General features: G+C 41.7%; 1 protein-coding gene across 2 annotated transcripts in view; it reads left to right on the top strand.

Annotated features, from left to right (window-relative positions):
• The window catches only part of LPAR3 (lysophosphatidic acid receptor 3), a 74551-nt gene that overhangs the window by 4851 nt on the left and 45580 nt on the right, over positions 1-24120 (top strand). For both annotated transcript variants that reach the window (XM_036829168.1, XM_036829175.1), the window contains exon 2: positions 19119-19875. In XM_036829168.1, coding sequence (XP_036685063.1) covers positions 19140-19875 — 736 coding nt within the window. In that variant the 5' untranslated portion in view covers positions 19119-19139. The remainder of the gene's footprint in view (positions 1-19118; positions 19876-24120) is intronic.

Here is a 24120-nt window from a genome sequence, read left to right as displayed (position 1 = left end):
ATGATACCCAGCCACATTGGTGAGGATCATCTTCTTTACTCAATCTACAGATCCAAACGCTAATCTCTTCTGGAAACACCCTCATGGACACACCCAGATAATGATTTCCCAGCTACCTGGGCATCCCTTAACCAGTCAAGTTGGCCCATAAAATTAATTCTTGCATCACCAAACCAGGCAGTTGACGCTGGTACAACACTACCGTCCACAGAGCCCATACATATTTCATCAGTACTTCCCCAAGTGTCTCTTTTGCCTGTCTGATCTAGGATCTATGTTAAATTTATTTGTCACGTCTTTTGTAAAATAGTTCCGCAGACTTTCCCTGTTCCTAAAGTCCTTGCAGTTGTACAGGTCTTACATTCTGTAGATGACTCTCAACCTGGGTCTAGCAGGTGTTTCTTCAGAACCAGACTTAGGTCCTATGTTCTTGGCAGGGTACTCTGCTCTTCTCAGCACATCACATTAGAAGGTACACAGTGTCAACTTGGCCACCACTGGAATATTGGCCTTAATCACCTGGTTATGTTGGTGTTTGCCAGATCTCCCCACCTTAAATTCACCATTTTTCCCTTTGAAAGTTACTGGTATTTGTGGGGAGGTGTTCTGAGGTTATGCTAATAGCCTGTTTATCATTAAACATCCACCTACAGCCTTATCATTCACTGATGACTTCTGCCTGAATCAGCCACCTCTCTGAAGGTTGCCAAATGGTGATTCTTTATTTCCATTACTCCTTCCACATTTGTTAGTTGGCATTCTGCTATTAGGAAGAACTTTCTTTCTCCTTCATGCATTTATTCATTTATATTAGGAAGTATTTGTGGATTCCTTTTGTATACAGTATGTTGAGATCTCTTAGTATAATTATTTATTTTGATGCTCAAATTGTTCTCAGTTTGGCCAGTGGGAGTCCCTTTGAACTGGCTCCTTTGTCCTTTTGACATCCTTATGATCATTGAACATTTAAAAATTTTCTGTCACCCCAAGGCATCCCAGGCTCATCTTGTACTTTCCCTCACCTGGTTAGTCATCCCTTTTGGTAGAGAATGGTATTTAGAAACCAAGATATAGAAGGTTGATTGTGTCCATTTTCACTGGGGTGTCTTAGATCTCTCAGAGGACAGAGCTAGGAAATATAGGTATATATGTGTTTACACATACACATTTATATATTTTCTACATTAGTCCATATATTATAAAATCATGAGTTCATACTAATACCTCCAATTCCAGTCCAACACCCAAGGATCTTTCTAGTCTTATCCCTTTACATCTTTCTACGTATCTCCTCTGGCAGTTAGAAACTTGACTCTCATTACCTTCAATATTTTTACTTATTTGCTCAGAGTAGCCCACCTCTCAGCCACAAAGGCCATCCTGCCTCCTCTGTGTCCATCTCTCTTCCCACTGCTGCTCATCTTTGGTGCCAGGCCTGGTAGCCCATGTGTCTATGCAGCTTTGTTATCAGCCTCCAGTTCCTCCAGCTCACTACTCTGTGTGGCTCCCCAACCCCCCAAACTCTCTCCATCATACTGCGTTCTCTGCCACATGCTGACCCCTCAGTTCTGGGGAGGGAAGAAAAGAGAAGGCAGAGGAAGAGAAAAGAAGATGGGAATGAAAGAAAGCAAAGACAGAAACAGCATATACATTTTTAAAGGTTTCCATGGATTGCTACTAGGTCATTACTAGCCTTTCTCAGTTGATTTCCAGCCTAATTTCTATAGTCAGATAATTGATGTCTGTGGCCTAGTTCAACTGGTAGTCTCTAGTTTGTTGATGGAGAAAGTAAAATGCTTTAGGAGAAACTGTTTCTTACGTTATATCATTCAACATGTTAGAAGTAAACTGGGTTGCTTGCTCTTCTGAGCTTTCTCTGAAGCAGGCAAACTGACTAATCATTGCTATTTTCTATCGTGTATTTAGAGTTTTATTCAGTCCTTTTCATTTGTTTATGGATTTTTCCCATAAACTCTTGTCAACAATTCTAAGTAGAGATACATTTACAAATTTTTATTGACATTTACCACAACCACATTATATTACTTCTAGAATCACTAAATATTTGCAGAAGGCATTAATGTCATTATGGAGAACAAATCTGCATTTTTATTTCTCTTGGGGTTAGAGGATTAACTACTGAAAAAAGGCTCCAGTGGTCAGGGTGGTGAAAAGAGCCCTGGGCTAGAAGGATGAGAGCTGGTCAAAGTGAACCAGTGTCTCCCAGTTTTAATTTTCTTCTCTGTAAGATGGAGAACGCTACACTGCCCATCTCACCATGGGATCAAATGGGAAAAGAGACATGAACTCACTTTGAAAACTGTTCAGTGGCATATTAGTGAATATATTTTGATGGATTACTCTAAGATCCAGATAGAGTAGTCTAGAGGAAGCATGGTAATATGATTAGAAGGTTAAACATCAGGTTTTCAACCCAGCTGGCTAAACTCCTTTTATACTTATCCTCTGGGACTAAATAGTTTCAACTGGTAGTGAAAAACACCCGTTAGTGACCCTGGACAGGGTGATAGAGGGGAGAAGTTCTTGGGGTTGTAATGCCGGTGACCCACCCTGTCTGAGGGAGGGATTGCCTCCTTTGACCTCCCCTCCCTGGTAATCTCTCTTGGGATCCCCCTCCCCAACCTATTGGGAACAGACTTACCCTGTTGCTTTACTGGACTTGTCTCACTCCTCTGGACCTGGAAGTGGATTGAGAACTTTACATTGGCTATTTCATTCACTTTGTCCCAGTAACCCAGTAACCTGACAAGTTTGATCTTTTCTCCCTTTTCTAACAGAGGAAATTGAGGCTCAAAGAGGTCAAGTAACTATCCTCAGGCCCCACTGATAATAACAGTAATGAAATTAGCACTCTGTGTCAGAGGCTATTCTAAGCACCTTATTTAAATTTCCCTATAGTCTTAGGAAGAAGGTACTGTTGTTATCCCCATTTTACAGATGACAGAATTAAGGCACAGAGAGGTTAACTAACTTGCTGGTAAGTAAGGCTTCACACTCAGGCCAGTTATCTCCAGAGGCCATGCTCTTTTGCTCTTCTGATATCCAGTTTCCCCAACACCATTTGTTGAAGAGACCGTGTTTTCCCCATTGTGTATTCTTGGCACCTTTGCCAAAGATCAATTGATCATATATGCATGGGTTGATTCCTAGGCTCTCTATTCTGTTCCATTGGTCTATATGTCTGTCTTTATGTCAGAACCATACTTTTTTGATTACTGTAACTTTGTATTACTATTGCTTTGTAGTATATTTTGAAACCAGGAAGTATGAGACCTCTAGATTTGTTCTTTCTCAAGATTGTTATGGCTGTTTGGAATCCTTTGTGTTTTCATGTGAATTTTAGGATTTTTTTTTTCTATTTCTGTAAAAAAAAAAGATGCTGCTGAGATTTTGATAGGAATCGTTCTGAATCTGTAAATTACCTTGAGTTGTATAGACATCTTAACAATATTAGATTCTAATCCATGAACACAGTATGTCTTTCCATTTATTTATGTCTTCTTTAACTTCTTCCATCATTGTTTTGTAGTTTTGAGTATACAAGTCTTTTGCCTCCTTGGTTATGTTTATTCTTAAGTATTTTATTCAGTATGATGCTATTGTAAATGGGATTGTTTTCTTAATTTCCTTTTCAGCTTGTTTGTTGTTAGCGTATAGAAATGCAACTGATTTTTGTATGTTGATTTTGTATCGTACCACTTTACTGAATTCATCGATTAGTTCTAACAGTTATTTTTTTGTAGGATCTTTAGGGTTTTCTACATATAAGATCATGTCATCTGCAAACATGATTTTACTCCTTCCTTTCCGATATAGATACCTTTTATATCCTTGTCTTGTCTGGCTAGGACTTGAGATACTTTGTTGAATAGAAGTGGCCAGAGTGGGTCTCCTTGCCTTGTTTCTGATCTTAAAGGAAAAGCTTTCAGTTTTTCACTGTTGAGTATGATGTTCATTCTGGGGGTCATGCTCTTAACCACTCTGCTTACCTGCTTATCTGCTAATATTTGAACCCAGAACCTGAAGCCTGTGTTCTTCTGCCACATCACATTGTCTCTCCTCTGCTTCCTCACCCCCTTCTACACTCCTGCCTCCCTGCTTTGTTTCAAGCAACGGAAGAGGGAAGTGGCAGTCTCTTAAGCGTAGTCACTGTGGCGCTAGGCCCGTACTCTCAGGCAGGAGAAGAGTCTTTCCTGGACTGTAGTTATTTTAGTGTAAGTATAGGATGCCTTTGTTATTGGTCCTTGTTAAATTGAAGTGTTAGAGCATGAACAGTTAAAATTCCAGAATGCCAGTTGTATATTCTATTGAATTTTGGGGAAATTTTGAGTTAACTTTCTTGGGAGGTACTATCTACCATGTATTGAGTACACCCTGTGTCCTAAGCATCTTGCTACGCACTTTATAAACATTGCTTTAATTAACCTTTCAACAATCCTATATAGTTGTCCTAGTTATTATGTTGTAGTTATTTTTAGAGAGGAAGGACAAGTCTCTGGCCAGATCGGCAGCATGCCAGGTTAGAGCCATCGCTGGAAGTGATGAGCCTACATCTGACCCAGGTTCAGCTGACGCCAAAGCTTCTGCTCCTCTCCCCCGGCTACCCGGCCCTCCTGTGTGTCACAGCCTGCCATGCTCTCCTTGAAAGTGTTTAGGTGACCAGAACTCCACTGGTCTGGCCTTCCACTCTCTAAACCCTGTTTTAAATACCCATGCTAAAATGTCCATTTCTTTATTTATTCTGACCAACGAACGTCCATTATGCAATGGAGGAATAGAAATAAGCAAACCAGAGCAAAACAAAACAAAACTCCCATTCAGAAGAAAGGGAGACATGCAGCAGACATGATGAAAGCCTGCTGGGCAGGACTTAAGACTTCCCTGCCCTGGTCCCTTCCTCTGTGCTTTATGCGAGAGGCTTCCTGGTGGCCCTGACTGTGACTCTGTTCCCTGGGAAGTTCTTCCTTGTCCGTTACCCTCCGTGGCCATATCTGAAATGGGTGTTGGAAAGTGTGTGCTCCGGGCCACTCTGTGGCTTCCATAGCAGTATAATTCCTTAAAAAGTTTATAGGCTTCTGGTCTGTTTGCTTCTAGTCAGTTCCATACACCAGTTACCACATCCAAATTCTGTTTTGGACCAAGGTCTTAGGCATTTCTTTTTTCCCAACTTCTATGCTGGGCCCATCTCTCTTTTCCTCTCCTTAGTGGTTTCTGCCCTGAAGTCCTCTGAAACATGGACTTGGGCAGGAGGATGCAGGCTTACTCTTTACTGTCGGCCTGACTACTTTGTTCCAAGGCCATGTTTTATTGAGAGGCCTTTGAGAAAGGCTGTGAGCAGTGATACTATTTTCTGCTCTGTGGGGTCGCAGAAGCAGTTAACTTTTCTAACCTTCCAAGGCCTCCAACTTCTGTATGCTGACCGTTCTTTTCCACCTTTGCTTACAAACGATCCTTGCCTGAGCTCATCTCTTTCTGGGAATGCCTTGCTAAAAGCTGCGAGGAGCAGCCGATGCATGCTTATATGATGTTTCCTTCCAGTGCCTGCACCTAGAGCTGCAGGCTTCTTAGGCAGAGAGGCCTCCAAACACAGTGATTTGAAGACAACAGAAGTTTATTTTTCTCTCTTGTTAACAGTCCTGAGGTGAGTGGTTTGGATTTGAAGGGCTTCTTTTATCTTGTTTTTCCACTATCCACCAGGGCAATGTTTCTCAAACTCCCTTTGTTTATAAAGACTGGATCTTTTTTATTGCCAGTGTGCCAAAGACCAATACTTTTGGTTTATACTCCACTGATCACGCACTTGTATTTCACAGCAATGTCAGATTGTCGCAGACATTTCTAGGTGTTTATTCACAGTTTCTGTACTTATCTCCTCATTAATGGAAGCTTGTCCCTGGACTGCTTCGAGTTGTGCTTCTAGGGCTTTGCCCTGGTCTGAGTGTCCAGGGCTGGATCACAGGGCTGCTCGTGCTCCAGCTTGCAGGAAGGAGGAAGAGCACGGAGGCGCACGCGCTATTTCAGGGCTCACCTGGAAGCCGCAGATTTCATTTATGCTCACAATCCATTGGCAAGAAGTTGGTCACAGGCCTCCCTGTAAGAAGGCTGGGAAATAGAGTTTTTTACTCTATAAGAAAAGGAAAACATGGTTTAGCACTTTGTGCCATAGACCATAAAGCTAAATAATGATAGAAGAAATATTTATTAGAGAAATCGCAGGGCAGCAGACAATCATGGGCAAACGAGTTAGAAGAACTGTTCTGAGTTCAGTGCCCCGTCACTCAGGACAGGGCCTCTTGGAAACGGAGTCTGGGGTCCTGCTGGCCTTTTCACGCAACCAGGAGGTCAGAGGCTGGTTGTGCAGTGAGGTCAACAAGGGGGAAGTACATGCGAGAAGAGGCTGAGAACCATTCTCAGGAGGAAATCCAGAAATCAAATACCCAGGTTTGGAGTTGGAATCCACAAGGTGGTATTCAGAGTGCTGGGGCAGGGGCAGATCTGAAGGCTTAGGCCACTGCCGTAGTCAGGATCAGTGGGCATCAGGAAAGGGGTTCCAGTAGTCTACTCTGAGCCCAAGCAAAGCACCAGAGGAGGGAGGACAAAAGGTCCTGGCCAGTGTGAGCCGGACAAAGCCTCTCCAATCCCAAACCTCTCTGCCAGCTTGCAAATGCTATGCTACAAACAGCTAGTGAAGCCCGAGGCCACCATTGTTTTAGCCCCTGAATTAAAACCTGGTGCTTAAACCTCAAACTTTATTCCGATCCCGACAGCTGAACTGAGGGAGGTTTCATGTCCCAACCTGCATACATGCTACCCTTATGATGACTTTCTTCTTGTTTATCTTGAAGGCAGCTTGGGAGCTTAGCATGAGGGAGAGAGGACGTGAGTGGTGTCAGGGCTTGAGCTAGTTCAGGAGTCATCCACATAGAGGAAAAAACTTGAGCAATCATAGCTCTTGTGGAAGAAAGTTTAAAGGGAAAAGAAGAGGGGGCTGAGAGCCAAGTCTAGGAGTATGTACACTTCAAGGCTGATGGAAGAACAGGAGACAGAAATACTGAGGACAGTGGGAAAAGAACCAGGAAAAAGTAGGGTCACAGAGGCTTGGGAGGGGAGTTTCAAAAAGAGAATAACTCTCTCAGCGTCCACAGTGAAACCAAAGAAAAAGAGGACTGGAAACAAAGGAATTGTTATTGAATTATTCAATAAAATTGAACATATTTTTATTATGTGCTGATTACAGGCAAGGTTCTGTGTTTGTGCCTCAGAGAACAGGGAGACAGAAGGATACTAGCTCTGCTTCCAACAGGTTTGGAAGTGAGGTTAAGACGAATCAATATTTTATATGATATGTTGAATGCCACAGGAGAGCTACCAAGTATTTGTCAACCAAATTTCTTGGAAGAATAGCCTATACTTTCTTTCCACTTCCGTATCACCCGAGCATTATTCAATACAGTGTGATCAAGTTTCTGTCTCTTCTGCTTTCAACCAGTGAACTAAAACTAACCAACACGTGAACCAGACACGCGTTGTCCACATGCCTATATTGGGCATCAGGTGCACAGACATGAGTAAGAAACTGTGGTGGCCCTTCAGAAGCTCACAGTATGGTGGTAAAGGCTGACACTGAGGCAGAGGCTGCTTCTACAGGGCAGTGTCAGGGGAGTCCCCCTCCAGTGGCTAAAAGAGAGTCTGAATTTAGTAAATAAAAAGTCACCTTAGGAGAATGAATAGACACATGTCTGAAAGTTCCAGGTATATAGATGTGTGCAGGTTCCAGAGTCAAGGACCACCTCCGATCTCCCCCAAGTGCGTTTGTATTCATTTAGGAAGAGTAGAGGTGAGGAATGCTAGAGTAAGATGAGACTGTCGATGGAATAGAAATGAGTTTATTCCTGACCTCCCTCCCTCCAGTGCCTTGAGCCCCCATGCTTCTTTGTCTACTCAGGGACTAAGTCTAACTTGTATCCCCAGGGTCTAAAGGTCATCTGCCATTATAGCCTCTCCACCTAGGTTGCAGCCTGCAGAGCTTCTGGGAGAGTGGCACTTATCCAGCATCCCCCACCGCTGGCCCTGCCACTGGAAATGCCACTGTGGAGGGTGGATCAGTGGTGCCACCAAAAGGCAGTCCTTGTAGTGATGTCTGCATGGCCTTGCATCAGGCTGCAGTGCCCCCTTTGGCTCAGGTTGTCATTACCCTGACCCCCTCTGCCCCGCTCTCCTCACAGCACCTTAAGGAAAACTCTACTGCTTCTTTCTCTGCAGTGTCTAGATTCAAACCTGGCTAACCTTAGGTCCCAATGAACACTTCAACCCATGTCATTTATTTCCATGGTATACAAGACCAAGAACACAGAGTTGGAACTGGTCCTTGATTACACTAGAGGACATCTGTGAGGTAGACTTCAACAGGCAGGGATCTGTTGGAATCCAGTGCAGTCATCTTTATTGTATATAATGCCTCTAACTATGGGCAAATCATTCATTGACTGAATCACTTACTGTGTGTAGCGAAATTTATTAGGGTTCTGGTACTCTAAGGGGACATAGGGGGCATCCAAAGAATTGTGATACCGGCCCATGCCTTTGGGAATACGGTTTTTCCTCTTTCCTTCTCTGAGAGTTGTTACACTTATAGCCAGGAAATATGTGTACTCAATCTTACTAAAAGATTTAAGAAAAATCTATAACATATTAACACCTTACAAATAACACTGTTGTATTACAATGTACTTGAAGATATCTGTATTGCTCAGAGTTCCACAGGAAACATGATATAGTTAATTTGGTATTTGGAGCAGGGGATGGTAACTTGGTTAACTGGGGGAGGGCAGAGTTCATGGAAACCAAGAGATGGTACAGTGACCCAGAGCTAGAAACAGCAAGGAGCTGTTAACACCCCTCAACCTGGAAGCCAAGGGCAGGGCGAAGGAGAGGCTGCCTGCCAGGCACTAACCCAGCCAACCCGTAGCAACCTGGCAGGGAGGGAGCAGGGGAAATCAGTGTCTCAGCCTTGCCCCACCAACTCCTCCCCATCTCTCGCTGTACCTCTCAGGGCAGGAGCTGGAGGGCAAGGAAGCCGGTTGATTCAGTCCCGCAGGGAAAAGAGCAAGTGGAGGAGGTTGGAGAGGGAGCTGGAGGGACCAATGGATGAGATCAGGCACAGCATTCAAATGCCTTTTATAGGCACTTCCGTGACCTGCTTACCTTCATACAGATATGCTGTTTTACTACGAGACACGCATAGGGTGGGAGAGGGGGGCAGGATGGGGATGGCTATGAGTTCCTTGCTTTAGTGATGAAACAGCAGTGCCCTCCTTTAGAGCCTCTGAAGCCTTCATTAAAACAACCATTTCCCACTACAGCCACATGCTTTGAAAATATGACTGTCCTTTCTGTATAGAGTTTCAGAATTCAGTCAGGCACTAACCTGAGCTGGTGTGCTTTCCAGAAGCAAGGAGGGGTCACTGCAGATCACTATTCACCTATTGCTGGGAACAGCGGCGGATTATTTAGAACAAGAGGCTGTTGAATATCCTTCTCAGGACTGGTGGCAGGAGATTGAGTCACGAAATGGAGAGTGAGCCAGGGAATTAATGCAGTTCATGGTTAAGTTAGGACAAACAGTTTGGACCAAAATTTTCTCTGTTGTGAATTTTATAATGTAAAGAAATCTATTTTTCTTCTTATGGGAAGTCATTAGCTGTAAGTAGGAACTTTGAAATTTCTCAAAATATATTTTCACAGAATGACAAAGTTCTTTGTACAAGAAGAATATCTCTTTCAGGGATGAATGTCCACACTTTAAATTTTGGCATTCTCTCCTCCTTCAAACATGTGATTACATGATGATCTAAGGATTATTTGGTATATAATAGAACATATGGGGTTATATTATATATAAATATTATTCATTTTAAACATTTTGATTAGTGTCTTTACTTTTAAGAGGGTCAAAGGACAAAATGTGTCTGTCATCTTTCCAGCCTAATGAATTAGATGAGATTAAAATCATATACAATTGGTAAAGTAAACACAATTAAAGATTTACATTACATTTGGATAAGCTGAGTCAGGGAGTTTGCTGATCATATAAAATCCCTGTCTCACCTCGTTTATTTGGTTTAGTTCTGTATGTTTTCAAGTTTGCTTTCCTGTTTAACCAAGAGGTTTAAGAGGTCCTCAGTCATCAGTGACATCTGAGGAACAATACATTTGATTATAGTTGTTTATTAAACAAGTCCTAGGGTAGCAGCTGTTTGTATATACCATGGCCTCTTGTAAATCCACCCACTCGATGGAGAGAGAGAAAGCAGTGGTTGGAACAGCTGACATGCAACAGGCGGTCCTCCCTGCCTACAGGACTCAGAAATGTGCGCTGGCACAATAACCTGTTTATCCTGCTGAGCTCTGGCTGCAGTTGCCCCATGTGTCACTGAGCTGAAGATGACTTGAGGCATGGAAGTTTCTCATTTCCCAAGCGCACTGGGCGTGTGCCTGCTTCTCCTCTGTGGCTGCTGTCTTGGGAACTTTACTACCAGTAGAAGCACTCCGTGTGCCGTGGGACCTTGTTGCTCTGTGGAGAGCAGGGGGTCACAGAACAATTTTATGTGCGTGAGTTTACCGTTCGTTCCTAAGAAACAGAGTAATGAAACTTTAACAAAGTTGAGTTCAGCTTTCTTAAGAGAAATGGTCTAGTGTATTAAGATAGGGTAGCAGATTTGTAAAAGCGCTACACTTAACAGGTACCCCTAAAATAAACGTATTAGCTTTACCCAAGAATATCGAGGATCTCAATACTCTGTCATAGATAATATCTGTTTAAGTTGAATCTCCAATAGGTGGCTACTCCTTTGTGTTATTTTACCACAGCAAAGAGTAAAATAACTGCTTATGAAACCTGCAGGCTTTATTTATTTTGAAATTACTGTGGTATAGTAGAGTTGATAACATCCTCCCCCCTCTCCCTTTTTAAAATCTATTTTTAATATTTATTTATTTATAAGACCGTTTTATATTTACAGAAAAATTGAGCAGATAGAATAGAGAGTTCCCATGTTATACTCCCACTCCTACACATGGTTTCCCCTCCTATTATTAACATCTTACAGTAATATGGTACATTTGTTACAGTTAATGAACTGATATGGATTCATCATTATTAACTGAAGTCCCACTTTATTCAGATTTTCTTACTTTCTACATAATGTTCCTTTTCTGTTCCAGGATCTGAGATACACATTATATTCAGATGTTATGTCTCCTTAGGTTCCTCTTAGCTGTGACAGTTTCTCAGATTTTCTTTGTTTTTGATGACCTTGATGGTTTTTGAGAATGTCTCCCAACTGGGATTTGTCTGAGGTTTTTCTCAGATTAGGCTGGGGTTATGGGTTTTGGGAAGGAAGATTACAGAGTGAAGTGCCATTCTTAACATATTTTATCAAGGTTACAGACTAGCAACATGACTTATCACTGTTGATGTTAACCTTGATCACCTGGCTGAAGTCATGTTTGTCAAGTTTCTCCACTGCAAAGTGAGCCTCCCCCTTTCATACTCTCCTCTTTGGGAGGAAGTCACCATGCACAGTCCACACTTATGGAGTGGGAGATATGTTCCCCTCCTTTAGAGTGGAATATCTACATAATTTATTTGGAATTCTTCTGCATGGGAGATATGTCTCTTCTTTTTCATTTATTATTTTTCTCAGTCATTTACTTCCAACAATATGGACTAATAGATTTTTTAAAAATACATTGGGTTATATAGTCCAATCCGACTTGATTTATTTTGTTGCTCAAATTGTTCTAGCTTGGCCATTGGGTCTCCCTTTCTTTGGAAGTTATGTTCAAAGAGAAGTCATAATTTCTGATGTCCATACAGACAGGGGGTGGGGGGGTCTCTACGGTGGGACTGCCCTTCAGACCACCCTGTCTTGTCTGCTCTGGTAAAGCCTCTGTTCAAGGGTGGCAAACACCACTCCTCACACCTCTCAGCCAGCAGGGCTTGGAGCCAAGTCTACAAAGGAAAATGAAAGAGTTCTGAGACCCAAATTAGAGAGTATACAGCAGTAGAAGAAAGTAATAACGCTCAGTTTGGGTAGGGTGCACGTGTGCCCAAGGATACTTAATTTAATTCTACATTTAACTAGTATTTACTGAGTGCCTACTGTGTGCTGGGCATTGTTCCACGTGCTGGGGACAGACCATAACTCCAAGCAGTTGGTGTCAGGTAGTGAGAAATGCTGTAAAGAAAAATAAAGCAGAGGAAAGGGCGACAGTGCCGTGAGGGTAGGGGTTTGGGTGAGGTGCTTTTTTTACAAAGGGGCAGGGAAGAGAATCTCTGGTGAAGTGACATTTGGGCTGGAATGAGGTGGCAAAGTGAGCCCTGAAGGTATCTGGGGGAAGAGCCTTCTGGGAGGAGCAGCAGTTTAAGGGCCTTGAAACTAATGGCTAGAATGAACCTCAAGGATCATATGTGGATTTAAATCTCCCATGCTGTCCTAATTTTGCCATTAACATGAATTATTAAAAGAATTCAGTGAGCAAATGTGATTGCTGAGAAGGAGTGGTCTCTTTTCTGGCCGTTAGCGTACCAACTAATCTAATCTCCAACTCCCATCTGGCTGGAGTTTCCAGAGAGGGGAGGATAGTTCTACATTTGTAGACCACAGGAAAAGAAAATGTGCACAGCACCAAATGATCTTGTTTCGATGCACCCTGTTTCGTCCTAAGGGGAAAAAGAAAGTGTTATTGAAAGTCAACTAAAAGGCCAGCAGTAACTTGTCTTGTAAGATGTAGCTCGAAATAAGCTGCTTGAGTGGTTTTCACATGTCTTAATTTTCATAATTGTTTCCACATTATGGGCTGACTGGACAGTTTTTCAGAGAATCGAGTTTGGGAGAGTCCAAATGAAAGCTTTGCTCCTGAAGTTTTCATTTGGATTCCACATATAGACTTTCTAAACCATCATTTTATGAAGTCTTAAATTACTGAAGTTTGAAGTTGTGGTAATACCTCTAAAGTTTAACATCTTTTGTTTCTGGGTCAGAACTATTCAAACCCTCTAAACCTTAAGTATAAAAAAAAAAAGAAAAAGAAAAAAAACAGCTTGGGATTTGGCAGAATTAAAGTTTAGCAACGTTACTCTTGAAATTGTATTGTGTGCCCTGCTTACTGTAAAATTTGAAAACATATTTTCAGAAAAAAATGCCTTTTCTGTACTTCTCAGGGCTTTTAAAACAAAATAAAAAACCCAAAGTGTATTTAGAATGCCCAACTTTTTTTATAGTGCAAGACAGTCTTTGAACGTGATTTGGTGGGATCAGTCTATTTTGGTAATCCCATGGTTGTTGTTAAGTATGACTATAGTTCTTGTTCTGTCTGGTGTTTCATTTATCTGTGGAGGGAAAATGTAGTGTTGTAGAGAAGCACACAAGCCTGGGAGCATAGCTGCCTGAAGAGAAGCCAGGATCTTCCACTTACTAGTTGTGCAACCTTAGGCGAGGTTGCTTCAGTTTCCTCACCTGCAAAATGGATATGCTAGTAGTATCTACATCACTGAGGGGAGGATTAAATGAGATGACCTACATAAAATGCTTAGTCCAACACCAGGCACAAAGTAATCACTCAAATATTAGCAATTAAAAATAGTAATAATGAAGTCAAGATATTAAGTAACTAACCCAAGAACACATAGTTAATTAGTGAAGTTCTCTAATTGGCATATTTAGTGGGTGATGTGTAAGTCATCAAAGGCATTTAACTGAACCTCTTCATTTTAGTGGGGGAAGAGATAGTGTCCGGTGCAGATTCATTTTTTTCCTTCCACACATGCTGATGCTATAGACATGAGCATAAAAGGCAAGCTCCCTGCTCTCCTGGAGCGAAATGGTCTAGCAGTGGGGGGTGAATAATAAAGGCAAACACACACACAAAAAATACGTCACAACCGGTAGAGAAAACAAGGCTCTCTGATAGCGAGACCTGGGTGTTACTTTCGATTGGTCAGAGAGGGGTATCTCTGTGGAGGGACTGTTTAGGCTTAGATAATAGAATCATACTTTAAGGTTTGAGAGAGGTCGAGAAACTATGTCGATAATTTGTTATAAGCTCGCTAAAGTTTTTGGTAATTTCCAGCTAGGAGAATATGGTGATCTGTAGTTAATATGTACTGTACTGGGGACTGTCAACAAGCTTGATAACATATGGCAGAGAAAAAAAATCAAAAGTACTAATTCAGAAACTTCTAGTTATTCATATTTGGGGCTCTGGGGCAATTGTGTTAGGAAATGTTTTATAAGAGAGTTGGGGAAAGTGACGTCTTGATTTGGTCAGTTGTCAGCATATAAGGTTTTGTGGTTACATGAAGTTTTAAGTAGAAAACCATTTTATTTTCATTAATAGTGGAAAATGCTAAAGTGCGCTGTGCTGGTAAGAGTAGTAATAACGAACATAAGTGAATCCTTGAGGCTTTTCCTTTGAGCATTAATTTTGATTTTTCATTGTCGTAGTTGTCAAAGAAAGGTAGATTAAGTAGAATATGTGCTCCTAAGACAGAATTTGTAGACTAGCATTTAAAAGTCTATTTATTTATTTATTACAGAAAATGTGGAACATAGAAAAAACTGGAAAGAATTTTTAAAAAATGACCCGCAATTCTACCATTCTTAATTAACTATTTACGCTTTGAGTATTTTCCTTATTTTCTTTCTATATCTTTTAAAAATAGTTAAGACATACAAACACAAGCACATTTGTGTGTGTTTATATGTATGTTATATATGTATGTATACATAAATATCTGTATATGTATACATACATATATATTTATAATTAAAATAATGGCATATGCTTTTCCTCGTATTACTACAACTTCATAGTAAATATGGTTTTCAATGGCTGTTTAATATTCCATCCTGTGGAATCTTTTTCATCAATTCCCTATATAAACTTTTTATATTCTCATTGTCTGTTTCTCCCAAAAGTAGAATTCAAGGCTCAGAGGTAGGGAACTGTGTGGTGGGAGTTCCGGTTAATCATGGTTTTCTTGTGGTTTTCAACTTTGTAAGACAAAACTGCTTCTCATTCTCAGGACGAATTTTGCTAAAATATGTCGAAGAACATGCCATTTTGGTTTTGATGGGGGAAAGTTGAACTTGAAGATTTTTGAAGTAAGAATCATTGAGGTTTTAGGGCATCATCTAATTACAAATTCAACCAAATTTATGAACCAAAATAAATGTTAAGACCCCTTTAAAAGGAAATTAGAATCCATAAACAAGACGAAAAGACAACCCTCAGAATGGGAGAAAATATTTGCAAATGAAGCAACTGACAAAGGATTAATCTCCAGAATTTACAAGCAGCTCATGCAGCTCAATACCAAAAAAACAACCCAATCCAAAAATGGGCAGAAGACCTAAATCGACATTTCTCCAAAGAAGATATACTGATTGCCAACAAACACATGAAAGAATGCTCAACATCATTAATCATTAAAGAAATGCAAATCCAAACTACAATGAGATATCATCTCACACCGGTCAGAATGGCCATCATCAAAAAATCTACAAACAATAAATGCTGGAGAGGGTGTGGAGAAAAGGGAACCCTCTTGCACTGTTGGTGGGAATGTAAATTGATACAGCCACTATGGAGAACAGTATGGAGGTTCCTTAAAAAACTAAAAATAGAACTACCATATGACCCAGCAATCCCACTACTGGGCATATACCCTGAGAAAACCATAATTCAAAGACTCATGTACCACAATATTCATTGCAGCTCTATTTACAATAGCCAGGACATGGAAGCAACCTAGGTGTCCATCAACAGATGAATGGATAAAGAAGATGTGGCACATATATACAATGGAATATTACTCATCCATGAAAAGGAACGAAATTGAGTTACTTGTAGTGAGGTGGATGGACCTAGAGTCTGTCATACAGAGTGAAGTAAGTCAGAAAGAGAAAAACAAATACCATATGCTAACACATATATATGGAATCTAAAAAAAAAAAAAAAAAGGTCATGAAGAACATAGGGGCAGGACGGGAATAAAGACGCAGACCTACTAGAGAATGGACTTGAGGACACGGGGAGGGGGAAGGGTAAGCTGGGACAAAGTGAGAGAGTGGCATGGGCATATATACACTACCAAATGTAAAACTGATAGCTAGTGGGAAGCAGCCGCATAGCACAGGGAGATCAGCTGGGTGCTTTGTGACCACATAGAGGGGTGGGATAGGGAGGGTGGGAGGGAGGGAGACACAAGAGGGAAGAGATATGGAGATATATGTATATGTATAGCTGACTCACTTTGTTATAAAGCAGAAACTAACACACCATTGTAATTATACTCCAATAAAGATGTTTAAAAAAAAAAAAGGAAATTAGGAAAATTTAAAGTTTTTTGGTAGTATGTTAATTCCTACATCTTTCTGACAATTTAATCTTGATTAAACTGATGAGTTAATCAAGAATAATATAATTTTAAAATTAGAAATGTGCTTCTCTTAGCTATCTAAAGCATATAGCAGAATAAAAAGGATTTTTCATTCATGATAGGACACATAATAATTGCACACATAGGGACTTCCCTGGTGGCGCAGTGGTTAAGAATCCACCTACCAATGCAGGGGACATGGGTTCGAGCCCTGGTCTGGGAAGACCCCACATGCTGTGAAGCAACTAAGCCCGTGTGCCACAGCTACTGAGCCTGCGCTCTAGAGCCGATGAGCCACAACTACTGAGCCTACGTGCTGCAACTACTGAAACCTGCAAGCCTAGAGCCTATGCTCCGCAACAAGAGAAGCCACTGCAGTGAGAAGACCGCACACTGCAACGAAGAGTAGCCCCCGCTCGCTGCAACCAGAAAAAACCCGCACACAGCAACGAAGACCCAACGCAGCCAAAAATAAATACATTTATTTATTTATTAAAAAAGAAATTGCGCACATAAGAAGACACATAATCATTAAAATTTCTTATGTGGTTTTTGGATTTTTTTGTCTTGAATTTCTGTGTACTTTCAATACTGTTGAAAGCTACATTTTCCCCTTGGATATTAAAATTGAATTTCACTAGATTAGTATCTGCTATGCAACTCTTATATGTGCTGGTGGGATTAGAAATATGATCTGTCTCAAGGGCAGTTCAACAACATGTATCAGAAACCTTTAAATAAATTTATATTCTTTACTTCATCAACTTGAAATCCATGGATTAATCCTAAGGAAATAATTGGTGAAGTCTGTAAAGATTAATGCATAAGAATGTCGCCTTGCTTGTAAAAGTGAAATATTGGAAACAACCTAAATATGCAACAGTTAGGGATTAGTTAAGTAAAGTGTGGTATATTCATACTGGAATATTATGAAGCTATTAAAATTATCATGTAGATCTATAGTTTTAATTTGGGAAAATTATCATGATGTAGTATAGATATATTGCCCTGTTGTATCTTTGTTTTGTCCTTATTAAAATTGAATCCCCCTTCCTTGTAACTGAAAGGCACTAGAACCATTTGTCTCTTGAGACCACTCCCATTTTGTTTATTTTAAGCATATAAAATGATATTTTACCTTTCATTATTTACCGCAGGGATGCATATATCTAATTCATGAAAAATATCATTATACCATTAAAATATAAATATATAAAAAGAAGACTGTCTATGATAAATTTCTATTTGGTACTACTTCAAGCTGATATTTGATCCACTTATCCTGATTCTGGATGTGGTATTGGACTGTAGAATTTATAAGAGCCTTAAGAGCTGGGGATTTCTAGTAAGATTTTACTGTTAGAGCCACTTCATTCCCACCAGTGGACTGCTCAGTGCCTGGGCCTTCTGGATCTCCAGCTTTCCAGGAAAAAAGTTGTAGCCTTGTTTCTGGAGAGGGAGCCCGTGGTCATTCTCCCCAGAAGCTAGATTTTCTGGCCTTCAACCCCAGTCTCCATTGATTGGACACTTCCTGGCTATAGCCAGACTACCGTGAGGCAGAACACCTGGTCTTCCTAATAAGCATAGATGGATGGACATTGTTTGAGTCCTTGCCCAGCCCCTCCTTGGCCAGAATCCCTCACTTTTGGGCTGCAAGAGATCTTGTCCTGAGATTAGTGTCTTGCCTGTCTGTTTGATACCCCATTTTGGGGTCTACTTTCAGACATGTGTCTGGAGGACTTGCCCCTCCTTGGCAGGAGTGTTCTCACACCCTTGGACTCCAGATCCTAGTCTTACCCATGGAGGCCTGGCCTTCTACTACCATCAGTGTGGAAGAGAGTCCAGGGAAGGAAACTGACTTGAAGTGACTGAGGTGGAAAATCCAATATGCAAACTCACATTGGTACAATTTGGATTAGGAGAATAAGAAAGAAGTGAACAAAAAGGTAAGGAAGGAAGATTGAGGCCAAAGTCGCCAGCCCTGCACCACATGCTTAACAAGTGTTGTCACTGTAGTTTGAAACTAAAAGATGGCAAAAGGAGGATCAGGATTGGAATCAGAAGTGGTAGAAAATTAATCTCTTGGGGAAGCCATTTGGTCATGTGAAGAGTAACTCAACACCTGTTATCTGGGCAACAATGTGCCTGGCATTACCAACCTGCCCTTGATTAATGAACAGAACCTATAAATAAGAAATGAGCTGGAAACCACCAGGAGAAGCCTTAACGTGCTATGCTGTAATTGTTACCAATGCAGGGGGGATTATTGCAAGGCTCAGAATATTTGACCTATTCCTGCCTCCATGACCATTCATTCATTCAGCCAACCAGCCAGCCAACCATTCAGCAAGTACCTGTCTTGAGGCAGCCAGGGCAGATGGGTCCTGGGGTTATCATGGTGAACAAAATAGACACAGACCCTCCCTCACTGCGCTTGCACCTAACCTGGGAAACAGACAACGATGACTGATATGATATAAATGCTGTGATAGGTGGTCAGGGGCCAGGGTCCTGGAGCAAAGGGCATGTACACTGAGATTTGAAGGATTAATAGGAGTTGACTAGAACAAGGGGCTTAGCAATGGCAATTGGTTGTTTAGTGATTGATTTTTCCAAAGAGTGATATTTGTTTCTTCTTTAAATTTCTTTCTAGGATGTTCAGTTCTTCTCCACAATGAATGAGTGTTACTATGATAAGCAGATGGACTTTTTTTATAATAGGAGCAACACTGACACTGCCAATGAGTGGACAGGAACGAAGCTTGTAATTGTTTTGTGTGTTGGAACATTTTTCTGCCTGTTTATCTTTTTTTCTAATTCTCTGGTCATCGCAGCAGTAATCAAAAACAGAAAGTTTCATTTCCCCTTCTACTACCTGTTGGCTAACCTAGCTGCTGCAGATTTCTTTGCTGGAATTGCCTATGTATACCTGATGTTTAACACTGGCCCAGTTTCAAAAACTCTGACTGTCAACCGCTGGTTTCTCCGCCAGGGGCTTCTGGACACTAGCTTAACAGCCTCCCTGACCAATTTGTTGGTTATTGCCGTGGAGAGGCACATGTCAATCATGACGATGCGAGTCCACAGCAACCTGACGAAAAAGAGAGTGACGCTGCTCATCTTGTTCGTCTGGGCCATTGCCATCTTTATGGGGGCTGTCCCCACACTGGGCTGGAATTGCCTCTGTGACATCTCTGCCTGCTCTTCCCTGGCCCCCATTTATAGCAGGAGTTACCTCATTTTCTGGACTGTGTCCAACCTCATGGCCTTCTTCATTATGGTCGTGGTGTACCTGCGGATCTACATGTACGTAAAGAGGAAAACCAACGTCTTATCTCCGCACACAAGTGGGTCCATCAGCCACCGGAGGACACCCATGAAGCTAATGAAGACGGTGATGACTGTCTTAGGTAAGAGGAACCAAGTCAGCCATTATTCCCCTTCATTCAGCAAATATTTGTTGAGCACCTGCTGTATACAAGGCACTTACTAGGTAGTTGGATGCAGCAGTGAACATGAACAGACATAAACCCTCACCTGTCTGGAGCTTATACTCTAATAGGGGAAGACAATATAAGTGTTCTAATGGGGACGAACAAAAGAATTTTATAGTACATTTTATTATAAAATTTGTAAAATAAGATATTGAATGGTCTAATGGGGAAAAATAAAGCAGGGAAGAGAGATAAGGAATGCGCTAAGCAGGTACAGTTTGCAGTTTTAAAACGTGTTGTGAGGGACAGCTTCACCTAGAAGGCGACGTTTTAGCCAAGATGGGAAAGTGGTGAGGGAGTGAACCATGTGCGTGTGGGCGGAAGGGTGTTCCAGGCAGGAGATGCAGTGAGCATAGGAGACTGAACAGCAAGGGGGCCAGTGTGGCTGGAGTGGAGTGGAGGGAGGGGGGGAGGTGATGAGGTCAGAGAGTTGAGGTGGTAGAGGTGGAGTGACTCAGATTCAGTCAGGCTGCACAGTTATCATAAAGTCTTCGCTTTCCTGAGGGAGAGGAGGAGAAGCCATTGGAAGGTTTTGAACGAGGGAGTGACGTGATCTGACTTGAATTTTTTTTTTTAATTAATTAATTTATTTATTTATGGCTGTGTTGGGTCTTCGTTTCTGTGCGAGGGCTTTCTCTAGTTGCGGCAAGTGGGGGCCACTCTTCATCGCGGTGCGCGGGCCTCTCACTATTGCGGCCTCTCTTGTTGCGGAGCACAGGCTCCAGACGCGCAAGCTCAGTAATTGTGGCTCACGGGCCCAGTTGCTCCGCGGCACGTGGGATCTTCCCAGACCAGGGCTCGAACCCGTGTCCCCTGCATTAGCAGGCAGATTCTCAACCACTGCGCCACCAGGGAAGCCCCCTGACTTGAATTTTAATGGCATTTCTCTGGCTGCTGTTTTGAGGAAGTACGGTAGTGGGGCAAGGGTAAAAACAGAGAACTGCTTAAGAGCGTATTTCAGTACTCAAGAGAGATGGTAATGACTAGGACCAGAGGGCATCTAGAGGTGATGCCACAAGGTTGCATTCTGAATTTTTTTAGATGGTAGAGTCAATAGGATTTGCTGAGCGGTAAGTTATGAAGAAAGGCGGGAGGAGGAGGGGAGGGTGGAGTGCGTCATTTGCGGAGATGTGGAAGACAGAAGAGGAGATTTGAGGGGAAGGTTGGGAGTCTGGCTTTGGACTAGCTAAGTTTAGGATTTTATTAGACAGTGAATTGAATTTCTCCTATTGAATTGATCCTATTGAATCAAGAGTTGAGGATTTAGGTCTGGGCTGGAGATCTATATTTGAGAGTCGTTTGGGGAAAAAAAAAATGGTATTTTAAACCACAAGACTGGATGAGCCCACCGTGGAGGTGAGTGTGGATGGAAGAGAGAAGAGGACCAAGGGACAAGCCCTGGGGTCCTCCAACGTAGGGAGGGTGGGAAGGCAGGGAGCAACGTCACAAGAGCCCGGGAAAAGGAGAAGCCTGAAAACCCAGGAGAATACGGTGGCCTGGAAGCTGTGAGAAGGAAAGGGTGTATCAGCAATGTTAATACTCCTGAGAGGTGGAGTCAGATGCGGTCTTAGCAGAGTGGTAGTTGTTTGGTGACCTTGAGAAGATCAAAACTAGTGTAGCCAAGAGCCTGATGAGAAGGAAATGAAGAAACGGAGGGAGGAGAGTCTTTAAGACAGAGTTTAAACAGCTCTGAGGAGTTTTGCTCTCCACTGTGAGCCCTGGACCAAGAAGACACTTTTGGGGCAAAGAATTTTCCCTTCATTTTGTTTTCTCTATGGCAGGTAGCCAGTTGTGCCCCAATTCCAGTCCCGGGTTACAGGTAGAATTTGTGATATGTGGGCAAACAAGAACTTTTGTGGCTTCACAGGCCTTGTGTTCTACGTTAGAGAGGTCATTTTCTCACCATGTGTGGTGGCTGCAGCCATGGGGACCATGATTGAGAGAGAGCCAGGAGTATATTCCTTTTAATTCCCAGTGTGAAGGAACTATAAAATGAATTCTTGGGAAACAACTCATAATGGAGGATGCAGGGTATATATGGTGTGGTATGGGAACCATCATGATGTCTGCAGGTCCTGAAACTGCTAATAAGATTTGGAGGTCAGCAGACACATAGTGTGATTGTTAAAATAATTTCAAACTGAGGATTTATTTTAGTTAGCAAATATTTATGTAGGGTTTAATATGTGTCAAGCATTGTCCTAAGTGTTTTACAGATATTAACTTATTTAATTCCCATGGCAACCCTGTGAGGTAGGTGCTACTGTCATCCCCCTACCAGATGAAGAAACGGAGTGGAGACTTTAAGCAGTATGCCCAAGGTCACTTGTTATTAATGGTGGAACCAAGACTGACCAGTTGGCCTTTGGAGTCCACATGTTTATTTCCACACTCTGTAGCTAGTTTTGCTCTATTTGGACTTTTTACTGGCCTCCTCTTTGTCCTGTCTTCTGCTTTGACCACCTCATTCTCCTTGTAGTGTCTTGACAAGAACATAGACAACAGTAAGAAAAGGAGTAGTCACATTAATCCATTTTTCCACTCTTGAGCTAGAGCTGTTGCTGTTTTTGGTATTTATTGGTAGTGTCAACAAACTCTGCTGCTTTCCCTGCTTAACTTGCAAGCATAATCATTTGCTTGGCTATGTATCTTGAGAAACTACCTGCCTAATTAAAGAGAAAACCTTTTTTCCAGCATGTTCTATATTATATACAGCATGAGATGGAAAAAAAACTTCTGTCATTCTAGGTAGGACTTTTTGTGAGATGGTCATCATGGTCACCAGCTTCAGTGTCATATGTAACTCTGTCTGGAATGTATGGAAGGGCTTAAAATGAAAGAGCTGTGTGGTTTGGGCAGGTGTGGTGTTGGATAAGGGCAAAACCAGAAGAAACAGTGAGATTGCCGAGTAGGTTAAGAGAAGTCAGGGCATCAAGATGAAACAACATTGGGGAATTGGTTAACATCAGGAAGATAGTTTGGTGTGGAGGACCTGGGGAAGTTCCTCAGTGGTGAGACAGAGGGATCTGGTGGAAGACAGGAAGTTTGGGGACAGGGGAAATGAAACCAAAGAGCTAGGTGGTATGAGGTTTTTAGGCTTCCAGCTCCTGACTTCTTCAGATAACAGATTTGGGTTTTAGCCCCACCTCTGTGATTTTCTACAGGGGTGATCTGAAGCACATTAGCTCACCTTTTCTTGGTTAAATTTCCTCATCTGAGGTTGAATAGGTAAACTTTCAATTCTTTCCAAGTTATGAAATTCAGTAATCCTACCATGACAGTAAGTAGCCAAAGCCAACACAGAGTTCGTGGATTGACTGTGTATCAAAGCACAGAGTCCCCTTCCATGAGAGCATCTTTCATGGTGTTCCTTAGGAAGGAAGCCCCTTAGTTGCTCTATCTGGTACATGTAAGAATTTGGTTGCCTAATACAGGTGTCTCTCACATGATAGTATATGCATTAGAAAAATCAACAGGGCTGGCAGGACCTACCATCACTGTAGTCACTGGTTCTGAGTATATGGAAATTAATAGCTTAATACTTATTTCATTAATGATTACCTGATTTAAATATCTTCATGATAAAATGCTAAACCTTTCTATTTACTCCTTGATATATATTTTGTAGGAAAGGTTAATTTAAGATTAAAGTTTCTTATATACGTAACTTCTTTTAAGTCTTAGAAAGTTAAACAATAAGTATATATCTACTGTCTGTTAAATAACATCTAAGAGGCAAAGGGCTGCATGTATTCAGTGAGCTTAATCTCATTTCAGAGAAGGAAGAATGGATAATTAGGGGCTGTAGAGTTTGGGGAAGGCTTCTTAGGGAGCTTGGGGTGTGATCTGGAAGGATGGGTGGGATTTGTATTGGCAGGAGGGAAAGAATTCTATGTAGGAGAAACAGTATAATCAGAAGTGTGATGGCAGAGACATGTAAAGCTTGTGCAGTAACACAAGGAAGGCCCCGTGGAACTCAGATGCATGTCGAGGTACAAGGGGAAATAACTCAGCTCTGAGCCAGAAAAGTTTAGTTGGCCATCCTCTTTGGAAGGAGAAGGGTAGACCGGATGACCTTTGTGTTTCTTTCTGGCTTTAGGATTTTGGTTGAACACAAAAAGCATACAGAGCCGGATGGGGAGCAGACTCTTTCCTGTTTGA

The sequence above is a fragment of the Balaenoptera musculus genome, chromosome 1 (genome assembly GCF_009873245.2).
Source record: "Balaenoptera musculus isolate JJ_BM4_2016_0621 chromosome 1, mBalMus1.pri.v3, whole genome shotgun sequence".
NCBI lineage: Eukaryota > Metazoa > Chordata > Mammalia > Artiodactyla > Balaenopteridae > Balaenoptera > Balaenoptera musculus.
This window is presented reverse-complemented; position numbering and strand designations above follow the sequence as displayed.